General features: G+C 42.5%; 1 protein-coding gene across 3 annotated transcripts in view; it reads left to right on the top strand.

Annotated features, from left to right (window-relative positions):
• The first annotated feature begins 255 nt into the window (after positions 1 to 255).
• The window catches only part of LOC139375316 (serine/threonine-protein kinase D3-like), a 70620-nt gene continuing 57693 nt past the window's right edge, over positions 256 to 13182 (top strand). The window contains exons 1-2 of one of the 3 annotated variants that reach the window (XM_071116979.1): positions 256 to 522; positions 1091 to 1851. In XM_071116979.1, the coding sequence (XP_070973080.1) occupies positions 1543 to 1851 (309 nt within the window). In that variant the 5' untranslated portion in view covers positions 256 to 522; positions 1091 to 1542. Of the gene's footprint in view, positions 527 to 1090; positions 1852 to 13182 lie in introns of all 3 variants that reach the window. The other 2 variants (XM_071116977.1, XM_071116980.1) reach the window with 2 other exon arrangements.

The following is a 13182-nucleotide window of genomic DNA, read 5'->3' as shown; positions in this document are numbered from 1 at the left end:
TCGGCAACTTATTTTCAGAACTGAACCAATCGAGGTAACTAGTTTTTTCCCCTGCATCAGCCCGAATAACGGAAAGGATGTAGATGAAAGAGGCATGCGCAACGTAAAGTGAACCTTTTAGAGACGCCATTGCGTTTGTGAGATTGTAGTTTGAATATTTCTCTTCACCGATGGAAACCCAATGAAGCAAATAGGTGATCGAACTCAAAGCCCCATGAACCTTTCTCCTGTTTTTTTCTGTCAGAATAGGGGGAGAAGTCACAGCTGGGACGATAATAAAATGCACATGAATTTACTATCTAGCAACAACGAATAGACTACAAGAGGAAGTTTCAAAAAGCGGAGAACTCGGTAATGTGAGTCTTAGCGAGCGTTTAAACATTTGTACAAATGCATGTGGTTACATCGTTTTTTTATCGATAAGGCAACTTGAATCTTCGTTTTCTTCGATTGTTGGAGTTTTTGGATAAGTTTTTGCTGTCCACGGATCCAATGTTGCCTTTTTCAGAAGGTGAAGGTAATGTAGGTATGTTGTTTTAGACATGTATATACGATTGGAATAGTTCATTCATAGTGAATAATATTTGAAGAAGCTTTCACTGCAAAACCAGGTGTTGTATAACTTGTTTGGTTGGCATTCGTGGACATGTAGTTTTCTGCCAGCAGTTCAATCGAAAGCGGGAGGATGTTGAGAAGCCTTGATTCCAGATGTTGGTTCTGCATGAGAATAGATAAAACAGATAACATGCCCTAATGTATGGTTCTAAAACGTGATGCATTGTTTGTACTTGCGCACCTACATTGTAAGTGTTGTTAACAATATAATCGAAGTTTCAAATTAGGTCTACAATTATTTAATTTGTTTATTGTATGCAAACCATAGCCCTACCATGTTTATTTCCCGTAAGTTGCAGCTCGTATTGTTATTGCATAGCCTTCTCAGCTTTGACGTCATGATTTGTTTTGCTGAATTTGTTCAGTTAGGTTGAATAATGTAAAATGACGACTTTTATGGCCTACTTCAATTTCCACAAACCCAAACATATTATATTCTACCATCATTACATTTACTGCATCTGTTTTGTGACAGGTTTTCTGTGGTCAGGGCGGATTTCTGACTCCAGTACTGTGAGGGGACACCATTCAAGAACATGACGTTTGGAATGGTGACCGCCTCTTGCAGTGAGCGTTGGGGAATCGATCTACCACGTCCGGAGCATCCACAATGCATACTGCACACATCTCTTGCCTTGAAGAGTGAGTGGAGGCCATTTAGTGCAATCAATAGGCTTTGTCCATGAATTGATTGCCAGGTATCTGTCTGAGAAGTCAATGGGGAGGAAAGTTTGACTATTGCTGTTGACTAACACTGCTCATGATACTTTGAAGACCTTGCATTTCATGTCTCCTAGAATGAGTATTGAGTGTTCCTTCAACCTAGTGTCTGTGCTTAGTGTTTCAGTGGTGCCTCATTTAACAAGGCATCACTGACAGTTCCATTACTTTACATTTTGCATCATCTCTGCCATTGGAAGAAACCCAATGTCTGCCTGCAGCAGCTCAACTCCTCCGTCCTTTCCTAAAGCCTACCTCCACTCACAACTCCCAGTCCTGCCTCCGACCCCCTCACCATCGCCAAGCCCCCCAGCACCCCTCTACAGCCGCCTGTCCAACGGGAGTCACAGAAGTCACACTCACAGCGCTCCCAGTCCCACCAACTCCCGCAGCTCTTTCCATGGAGTGTCCTTCCTCCTCCAGATTGGCCTGACCAGAGAGATGGTGAACCTGGAGAACCATGATCTGTCGCTGTCTGCTGTCAAAGACCTGGTCTGCTCTATTGTTGACCAAAAGGTAATTACACAACTCTTCCTTGTTTTAACACTTGACCTACTGCAGCTAATGCATAATGACAGAGTGAAAAATGGTTGACTTTTACGGATATTTATAGAATGAAATGCAATCAATAGGCCTGAGCAAGAGAAAGCAAATTCACTGTAAATCCTAAAAGCTTAGTTGTCTTTTTGTGGCTCAAATTCAAGTTTCAAGAAAGTTTGGAAAGTCTTCCATCAAGCATACTGCTAAGTAAATCAGGGGCATATTTCCTTAACACTGCTCTTTGGAATGTTGTTCTGTATTCTTTGCTGTGGTTGCAAGTTGAAAGAACACAGTTTAAATGAACAGGGAGACAGTTATATTGCAGACAGTGTTGCCCTGAAATGCATAGCATCTGTGGTTTGCCATTTCTGTGCCATACTCCTCTGTTTAGGCTTTGTTTTTGTAAAGCAGACATCTGTGTCTCGTGCACAGAGTGAGTTTTATGCACCACAGCAGCACGCTCGGCAGCAGTGAAGCCTCTCCGGTTGCCGCGCACGATCTAGTAGCATCAGCTATTTACATTGTGGTGTACTCTCACTGGAGACACAAACACTGAACCACTCAGTGGTTTATTCCTCTCAAAGTCATCCATGATGTAATGTTCAAGCCAGGTTATTTTCCATGACAATGGTGGCTCTTAGTAATGACTATGGGTTATGGCCCCTGCATAAGACGAGTCTTTGAACATATAGGCTGTATCAACAAACAGTAGTTGCCCATGTACCACTGACTAGAAAGAGGCAGAAGCAAATTTGGAAAATCAAGAGTAAACCAATGGAACCAAAGGTAGTTTGCTGATTCCATTTGTTTGGAGTGGCCTTGGCTTAGAATACAGATTTCAGATTCACATTCAGATGTTCCTATCCAACTGATACCATACATTAGACTGCTTATTAGATCATGAACGTTTATATATGTATGTATGTATGTATGTATGTATGTATGTATGTACACTGCTCAAAAACACTAAAATAACACATCCTAGATCTGAATGAATGAAATATTCTTATTAAATACTTTTTTCTTTGCATAGTTGAATGTGCTGATAACAAATTCACACAAAAATTATCAATGGAAATCAAATTTATCAACCCATGGAGGTCTGGATTTGGAGTCACACTCAAAATTAAAGTGGAAAACCACACTACAGGCTGATCCAACTTTGATGTAATGTCCTTAAAACAAGTCAAAATGAGGCTCAGTAGTGTGTGTATGACCTCCCTACAATGCCTGGGCATGCTCCTGATGAGGTGGCGGATGGTCTCCTGAGGGATCTCCTCCCAGACCTGGACTAAAGCATCCGCCAACTCCTGGACAGTCTGTGGTGCAACGTGGCGTTGGTGGATGGAGCGAGACATGATGTGCTCAATTGGATTCAGGTCTGGGGAACGGGCGGGCCAGTCCATAGCATCAATGCCTTCCTCTTGCAAGAACTGCTGACACACTCCAGCCACATGAGGTCTAGCATTGTCTTGCATTAGGAGGAACCCAGGGCCAACCACACCAGCCAATGGTCTCACAAGGGGTCTGAGGATCTCATCTCGGTACCTAATGGCAGTCAGGCTACCTCTGGCGAGCACATGGAGGGCTGTGCGGCCCCCCCAAAGAAATGCCACCCCACACCATGACTGCCCAACCGCCAAACCGGTCATGCTGGAGGATGTTGCAGGCAGCAGAACGTTCTCCACGGCGTCTCCAGACTGTCACGTCTGTCACATGTGCTCAGTGTGAACCTGATTTTATCTGTGAAGAGCACAGGGCGCCAGTGGCGAATTTGCCAATCTTGATGTTCTCTGGCAAATGCCAAACGTCCTGCACAGTGTTGGGCTGTAAGCACAACCCCCACCTGTAGACGTCGGGCCCTCATACCACCCTCATGGAGTCTGTTTCTGACCGTTTGAGCAGACACATGCACATTTGTGGCCTGCTGGAGGTCATTTTGCAGGGCTCTGGCAGTGCTCCTCCTGCTCCTCCTTGCACAAAGGCGGAGGTAGCGGTCCTGCTGCTGGGTTGTTGCCCTCCTACGGCCTCCTCCACATCTCCTGATGTACTGGCCTGTCTCCTGGTAGCGCCTCCATGCTCTGGACACTACGCTGACAGACACAGCAAACCTTCTTGCCACAGCTCGCATTGATGTACCATCCTGGATGAGCTGCACTACCTGAGCCACTTGTGTGGGTTGTAGACTCCGTCTCATGCTACCACTAGAGTGAAAGCACCACCAGCATTCAAAAGTGACCAAAACATCAGCCAGGAAGCATAGGAACTGAGAAGTGGTCTGTGGTCACCACCTGCAGAACCACTCCTTTATTGGGGGTGTCTTGCTAATTGCCTATAATTTCCACCTGTTTTCTATTCCATTTGCACAACAGCATGTGAAATGTATTGTCAATCAGTGTTGCTTCCTAAGTGGACAGTTTGATTTCACAGAAGTGAAGTTATATTGTGTTGTTTAAGTGTTCCCTTTTTTGAGCAGTGTGTGTGTGTGTATATATATATATATATATATATATATATATATATATATATATATATATATATATATATATATTACAGTACCAGTCAAAAGTTTGGACACCTACTCATTCCAGGGTTTTTCTTTAGTTTGACTATTTTCTACATTGTAGAATAATAGTGAAGACATCAAAACTATGAAATAACAAATATGGAATCATGTAGTAACCAAAAAAGTGTTAAACAAATTAAAATATATTTTATATTTGAGATTCTTCCTTGATGACAGCTTTGCACTCTCTTGACATTCTTTCAACCAGCTTCATCAGGTAGTCACCTGGAATGCATTTAACTGTAACAGGGGTGCCTTATTAAAAGTTAATTTGTGGAATTTCTTTCCTTCTAAATGTGTTTGAGCCAGTTAGTTGTGTTGTGACAAGGTAGGGGTGTATACAGAAGATAGCCCTATTTGGTAAAAGACCAAATCCATTTTATGGCAAGAACAGCTCAAATAAGCGAAGAGAAATGACAGTCCATCATTACTTTAAGACATGAAGGTCAGTCATTACGGAACATTTCAAGAACTTTGAAAGTTTTTTCAAGTGCAGTTGCAAAACCATCAAGCGCTATGATGAAACTGGCGCTCATGAGGACCGCCACAGGAAAGGAAGACCCAGAGTTACCTCTGCTGCAGAGGGTAAGTTCATTAGATTTACCAGTCTCAGCCCCCCAAAAATGCTTCACAGAGTTCAAGTAACATACACATCTCAACATCAACTGTTCAGAGGAGACTGCATGAATCAGGCCTTCATGGTCGAATTGCTGCAAAGAAACCGCTACTAAAGGACACCAATAAGAAGAAGAGACTTGCTTGGGCCAGGAAACACGAGCATGTGACATTTGACCAGTGGAAATCTGTCCTTTGGTCTGATGAGTCCAAATTTGAGATGTCTGGTTCCAACCGCCGTGTCTTTGTGAGACACAGAGTAGGTGACCTGATGATCTCCGCATGTGTGGTTCCCACTGTGAAGCATGGAGAGGAAGGTGTGGGGGTGCTTTGCTGGTGACACTGTCAGTGATTTCTTTAAAATTCAAATCAAATCAAATCAAATCAAATTTTTATTTGTCACATACACATGGTTAGCAGATGTTAATGCGAGTGTAGCGAAATGCTTGTGCTTCTAGTTCCGACAATGCAGTAATAACAAGTGATCTAACTAACAATTCCAAACTACTGTCTTGTACACAGTGTAAGGGGATAAAGAATATGTACATAAGGATATATGAATGAGTGATGGTACAGAGCAGCATAGGCAAGATACAGTAGATGGTATCGGGTACAGTATGTACAAATGAGATGAGTATGTAAACAAAGTGGCATAGTATAGTATAAAGTGGCTAGTGATACATGTATTACATAAGGATACCGTCGATGATATAGAGTACAGTATATACGTATGCGTATGAGATGAATAATGTAGGGTAAGTAACATTTATATAAGGTAGCATTGTTTAAAGTGGCTAGTGATATATATACATCATTTCCCATCAATTCCCATTATTAAAGTGGCTGGAGTTGAGTCAGTGTCAGTGTGTTGGCAGCAGCCACTCAGTGTTAGTGGTGGCTGTTTAACAGTCTGATGGCCTTGAGATAGAAGCTGTTTTTCAGTCTCTCGGTCCCAGCTTTGATGCACCTGTACTGACCTCGCCTTCTGGATGATAGCGGGGTGAACAGGCAGTGGCTCGGGTGGTTGATGTCCTTGATGATCTTTATGGCCTTCCTGTGACATCGGGTGGTGTAGGTGTCCTGGAGGGCAGGTAGTTTGCCCCCGGTGATGCGTTGTGCAGACCTCACTACCCTCTGGAGAGCCTTACGGTTGAGGGCGGTGCAGTTGCCATACCAGGCGGTGATACAGCCCGCCAGGATGCTCTCGATTGTGCATCTGTAGAAGTTTGTGAGTGCTTTTGGTGACAAGCCGAATTTCTTCAGCCTCCTGAGGTTGAAGAGGCGCTGCTGCGCCTTCTTCACGATGCTGTCTGTGTGAGTGGACCAATTCAGTTTGTCTGTGATGTGTATGCCGAGGAACTTAAAACTTGCTACCCTCTCCACTACTGTTCCATCGATGTGGATAGGGGGGTGTTCCCTCTGCTGTTTCCTGAAGTCCACAAGGCACACTTAACCAGCATGGACACCACAGCATTGCACTTAGTGGGACTATTATTTGTTTTTCAACCGGACAATGACCCAACACAACTCCAGGCTGTGTAAGGGCTATTTGACCAAGAAGGAGAGTGATGGAGTGCTGCATCAGATGACCTGCCTCTACAATCACCCGAGCTCAACCCAATTGAGATGGTTTGGGATGAGTTGGATGACAGAGTGAATAAAAAGCTGCCAACAAGTGCCTAGTATATGTTGGAAAAGCATTCCAGGTGAAGCTAGTTGAGAAAATGTCAGGAGTGTGCAAAGCTGTCAAGGCAAAGGGTGGCTACTTTGAAGAGTCTCAAATATAAAATATATTTTGATTTGTTTAACACTTTTTTGGTTACTACATGATTTCATATGTGTTATTTCATAGTTTTGATGTCTTCACTATAATTCTACAATGTAGAAAATAGTAAAAATAAAGAATAACCCTTGAATAAGTAGGTGTCTCAACTTTGGACTTGTACTATATATATATATTTTTTTTAATTTAATTTTTTAACCCTTATTTTACCAGGTAAGTTGAATGAGGACACATTCTCATTTACAGCAACAACCTGGGGAATAGTTAGAGTGGGTAGTTTGTCAGCTTATAAAACATACACTTTGTTCCAAGGTCATTTATGGTAAGTCTTACTCACTCTTTTGATGTTTGTTACTCAATGACATTTTGTGCTTTTCTCTCTCCATTTTGAGTGTTTGGATTCCTATTTGATAGATCTGGTGTAGGTCCTACTGTTCTTATATGTGGATGTTCTTATCACAGACACCTGTGTTAATGAAATGGCATTCACACATTCATCTATTGTATTATCGTCTTACACCCATAATGAAGATTACTCTATTTGTGTCTGTAGTTAATCGGAGACTAAGTGAGTGAGAGATGAGATTATAGAACTCAATCCATCAGGTCTAATGGGTAAAGAGAAGGGAGGGTTGGAGTCACAGGGATCAGGTATTTTGGAGAAATGGGGGCATGAGGGTTGTAGTTAGAAAGAGGAGGTAAAATGTTATATTTTTCTCTGTGCTTCCTGGCTGCCCACACAGTCACATTTATAGATACTTTGTTCACTTCACACCTCCCCTTACTTGTCACCTCTAGAATGCAAATACTCTGTAACCTTTTCCTCTCCAGAGATTCATTGTTCTCAGAAAATGGAGCAGCTTTGAACTACAGATGTAGGATCTTCCTTTGATCACTCTGTTGCAGGAGAATTTTCCTGCAATGTGGGAAATGTAAAACTTGTAGTGTATTTGAGGTTTAAAACGGCTTCTGAAGCTTGTAAATTCCACATTGAAATTTCAGACTTGATTTTCCCTTATGAAAAATGTATCAACTGCTGCAAAAATGTCAGTTTAATTGTAATTCACATAATCATTCACATTTCATTTTCCCGCTGTAGCAAACTGGCTCAAATTAAGGTCCTACATCTGCATTGAGCTGACACGTCCCATTCAGCTGATCATCGCTATCTTATTCTTATCCATATTTTTTAAAACTGCATTGTTGGTTAGGCGCTCGTAAGTAAGCATTTCACTGCAATGCTGTTGCATTCGGCGCATGTGACTAATACAATTTGATTTGATAAAAGGAACATGCTGAGAACCATTCAAAATTGCTAAAGCCCATATAACCACCAGTGCTAATTGTACAACAAAGTGAAAATTGAATTTATCATTGAGTGTCTCGCTTATGTTCTGTAATGGAATGTAGTTTACATTCACATGCCCCCAGGCCAGTGTAATGTTGTTGTTCTTTATGGGTTATGATAATACTCACTCACTAGTTCTGGGGATTTCTGATCTGCAGAGCAGAACATCTGATTACTGCTGATATTTGCATAGATCTGGTAATGTATTGGCAAGTTTGCAAAGGTTTGTTACAAGAGCTAAAGAAAAAGGTCATAAATACGATATGAAGAAAATGCTTTAAAAAAATCTAAACTGTCTGTTTGCATTAACCTTAAAGATGATATTACTTTTAAATATGCTGCTTACATTAAAATCTGCTAAATAGGCACTGTACTTTGTGTTACCCTTCAACAAGATGGCGCCGACAGACATGGCAGCTCTGTTTCTGGCTCCTAAGAAACTTCACAGTATACAGTATCAGTCAAAAGTTTGGACACACCTAATCATTCCAGGGTTTTTCCTTAGTTTTACTATTTTCTAATCTACATTGTAGAATAATAGTGAAGATATCAAAACTATTAAATTACACACATGGAATCTGTAGTAATAGAAAAAAGTGTTCAACAAATCAAATGTATTTTATATTTGAGATTCTTCAAATTAGCCACCCTTTGCCTTGATGACAGCTTTGCACACTCTTGGCATTCTCTCAACCAGCTTCATGAGGTATTCACCTGGAATTCATGTCAATTAACAGGTGTACCTTGTTAAAGCCAATTTGTGGAATTTCTTTCCTTCTTAATGCGTTTAAGCCAATCAGTTGTATTGTGACAAGGTAGGGTTGGTATACAGAAGATAGCCCCATTTGGTAAAAGACCAAGTCCACATTATGGCAAGAACAGCTCAAATATGCAAAGTGAAACGACAGTCCATCATTATCATTTTAAGACATGAAGGTTAGTCAATCCAGAACATTTCAAGAACTTTGAAAGTTTCTTCAAGTGCAGTCACAAAAACCATCAAGCGCTATGATGAAACTGGCTCTCATGAGGACTGCCACAGGAAAGGAAGTCCTAGAGTTACCTCTGCTGCAGAGGATAAGTTCATTAGAGTTACCAGCCTCAGAAATTGCAGCCCAAAAAAATGCTTCACAGAGTTCAAGTAACATACACATCTCAACATCAACTGTTCAGAGGAGACTGCATGAATCAGGCCATCATGGTCGAAATCCTGCAAGAAACCACTTCTAAAGGACACCAATAAGAAGAAGAGACTTGCTTGGGCCAAGAAACACGAGCAATGGACATTAGACCAATAGAAATCTGTCCTTTGGTCTGATGAGTCCAAATTTGAGATGTTTGGTTCCAACCGCCGTATCTTTGTGAGACGCAGAGTAGGTGAACGGTTCCCACTGTGAAGCATGGAGGGGAGGTGTGGGGGTGCTTTGCTGGTGACACTGTCAGTGATTTATTTAAAATTCAAGGCACACTTAACCAGCATGGCAACCACAGCATTCTGCAGTGATACACCATCCCATCTGGTTTGCACTTAGTGGGACTATCATTTGTTTTTCAACAGGACAATGACCCAAAACAAACCTCTAGGCTGTGTAAGGGCTATTTGACCAAGAAGGAGAGTGATGGAGTGCTGCATCCCATGACCTGGCCTCCACAATCACCCAACTTCATTTGAGATGGTATGGGAAGAGTTGGACCACAAAATGAAGGGAAAGCAGCCAACAAGTTCTCAGCATACAGTGGGGAGAACAAGTATTTGATACACTGCCGATTTTGCAGATTTTCCTACTTACAAAGCATGTAGATGTCTGTCATTTTTATCATAGGTATACTTCAACTGTGAAAGACGGAATCAAAAACAAAAATCCAGAAAATCACATTGTATGATTTTTAACTAATTAATTTGCATTTTATTGCATGACGTAAGTATTGATCACCTACCAACCAGTAAGAATTCCGGCTCTCACAGACCAGTATCCCTCCTGTTCTCCACTCATTACCTGTATTAACTGCACCTGTTTGAACTCGTTACCTGTATAAAAGACACCTGTCCACACACTCAATCGAACAGACTCCAACCTCTCCACAATGGCCAAAACCAGAGAGCTGCGTAAGGACATCAGGATAAAATTGTAGACCTGCACAAGGCTGGGATGGGCTACAGGACAATAGGCAACAGCTTGGTGAGAAGGCAACAACTGTTGGCGCAATTATTAGAAAATGGAAGTTCAAGATGACGGTCAATCATCCTCGGTCTGTGGCTCCATGCAAGATCTCACCTCGTGGGGCATCAATGATCGTGAGGGATCAGCCCAGAACTACACGGCAGGACCTGGTCAATGACCTGAAGAGAGCTGGGACCACAGTCTCAAAGAAAACCATTAGTAACACACTACGCCGTCATGGATTAAAATCCTGCAGCACACGCAAAGTCCCCCTGCTCAAGCCAGCGCATGTCCAGGCCCGTCTGAAGTTTGCCAATGACCATCTGGATGATCGAGAGGAGGAATGGGAGAAGGTCATGTGGTCTGATGAGACAAAAATAGAGCTTTTGGTCTAAAATCCACTCACCGTGTTTGGAGGAATAAGAAGGATGAGTTCAACCCCAAGAACACCATCCCAACCGTAAAGCATGGAGGTGGAAACATTATTCTTTGGGGATGCTTTTCTGCACAGGGGACAGGATGACTGCACCGTATTGAGGGGAGGATGGATGGGGCCATGTATCGGAGATCTTGGCCAACAACCTCCTTCCCTCATTAAGAGCATTGAAGATGGGTCGTGGCTGGGTCTTGCAGCATGACAACGACCCGAAACACACAGCCAGGGCAACTAAGGAGTGGCTCCGTAAGAAGCATCTCAAGGTCCTGTAGTGGCCTAGCCAGTCTCCAGACCTGAACCCAATAGAAAATCTTTGGAGGGATCTGAACATCCGTATTGCCCAGCGACAGCCCTGAAACCTGAAGGATCTGGAGAAGGTCTGTATGGAGGAGTGGGCCAAAATCCCTGCTGCAGTGTGTGCAAACCTGGTCAAGAACTACAGGAAACGTATGATCTCTGTAATTGCAAACAAAGGTTTCTGTACCAAATATTAAGTTCTGCTTTTCTGATGTGTCAAATACGTATGTCATGCAATAAAATGCAAATGAATTACTTAAAAATCATACAATGTGATTTTCTGGATTTTTGTTTTAGATTCCGTCTCTCACAGTTGAAGTGTACCTATGAAAAAAATTACAGACCTCTACATGCTTTGTAAGTAGGAAAACCTGCAAAATCGGCAGTGTATCAAATGCTTGTTCTCCCCACTGTATGTGGGACTCCTTCAAGACTGATGGAAAAGCATTCCAGGTGACTACCTCATAAAGCTGGTTGAGAGAATGCAAAGCTGTCATCAAGGCAAGGGGTGGCTTCTTTGAAGAATCTAAAATATATTTTGATTTGTTAAACACTTTCTTGGTTACTACATGATTCCATATGTGTTATTTCATAGTTCAGAATGCAGCATTCTGCAATTCTGGGACATAGACATGTCTTATTTGGGCAGAAAGCTTCAATTCTTGTTAATCTAACTGCATTGTCCAATCTGGCATTCATACCATGTTTGTATTATCTTTTACCAGATCTATATATATTATTACCAGAATTTATATTCTCCTACATTAATTTCACATTTCCACAAACTTAAAAGTGTTCCCTTTCAAATGATATCAAGAATATGCATATCATTGCTTCAGGTACTGAGCTACAGGCAGTTAGATTACTGACAATCTGAAAGGTATGAAGTTGAACCCAGGATTTCAGTGTCACCGGGGAGCGGACAGGGAAAGTGTTTTATGTTCTACCATCTCAGTAGATAGAGTCTGGACAGAACTGTGCCCCACTGAGGGACAGTTTAATGGGTAGGTGATCCACCAGTACGTCACTGAGCCAGGCAACAAACATGGAGCAACATCAGTCAGGAGTATACGCTGTTGGAGCAGTTGATTCCCTTCAATTAAAAAAAAAACAGATTAGTATTAGATTTTAATTTGCTTTGTCCTTGGCCTAGTCCTAGATTGACATTGTCGTTGCTCTCCCTTGTTTGCACTGAATACACACATTGACCTGTGTTGTTATCTTTACAGATGCTTCCCTGTGGTATTTCAATGTGTATAATCAGCATTGACCATTTATCTCTTGGCTGAACCCTCATTTTGAATCAGACTAGTTAGAGAATGCAATCAGTTATAATAGCTGTGTATTCTATGGACTCCATGTAGCTCATTCATCATCCAACTGACTGCCAAACCACAGGGCCCCCATGGGATGTGTAATGAAGTTGCCCTTATTCACTGATCCAAGGTCTGTTTTGGCTCTCTATGGTTAAGATAGGTAACCGACCGTTAAGGGAACTTTTACAAAACCTCGTAATGATTAAGATTGACCATGGGATAACCTGATCCTAGAGGTTATCGTAGATTACACCTTCTTCCTGAAGCCCTCTGCATAGCTGTTGCCCTCTCTGCTCCACTTCAGTCAATGAGATGATGGGGGTGCTGACCCTTTTTGAGAGTATCATCAGTTGGAGTGAGAGCACCACCTCACCCACACAGACCATGCTCCTCTGGGACTGTGAGGAGACACAGAAGAGGGAGTGAGTGACATGACCCACCCTGAGGGGCACCAGGTGGCCCAGGCTTGGCTCTCTTCTGTGACTGCCTGCCACCAGACTCTGGGTCTGTCTCCCTAGCCCTGGCTATTTGGTTGGGGTGTCTGGGGGGGATAAACAGCGATAGTGTCTGCTTGTGGAGCCGCTTCCTGTTTGGTGTCGCTCAAGTCCTCTCGTGCAGCCAGAGAGGGAGCAACCACGGAACAAAGGTTCACGACTCCCTGGGAATGACTTTTCTCCAGCAGCCTGCCAGACCAGCCAACAAGCATTCCTCCGCTTCCCATTCAGGCATAGTTGGAGGATGATGTGATGTTGTTGGGATGGGATGCCATGAAATTAAATATTTT

Source organism: Oncorhynchus clarkii, chromosome 19 (assembly GCF_045791955.1).
Source record: "Oncorhynchus clarkii lewisi isolate Uvic-CL-2024 chromosome 19, UVic_Ocla_1.0, whole genome shotgun sequence".
Classification (NCBI taxonomy): domain Eukaryota; kingdom Metazoa; phylum Chordata; class Actinopteri; order Salmoniformes; family Salmonidae; genus Oncorhynchus; species Oncorhynchus clarkii.
Note: the sequence above shows the minus strand (reverse complement) of the source record. Positions and strands in the feature narration are given on the sequence as shown.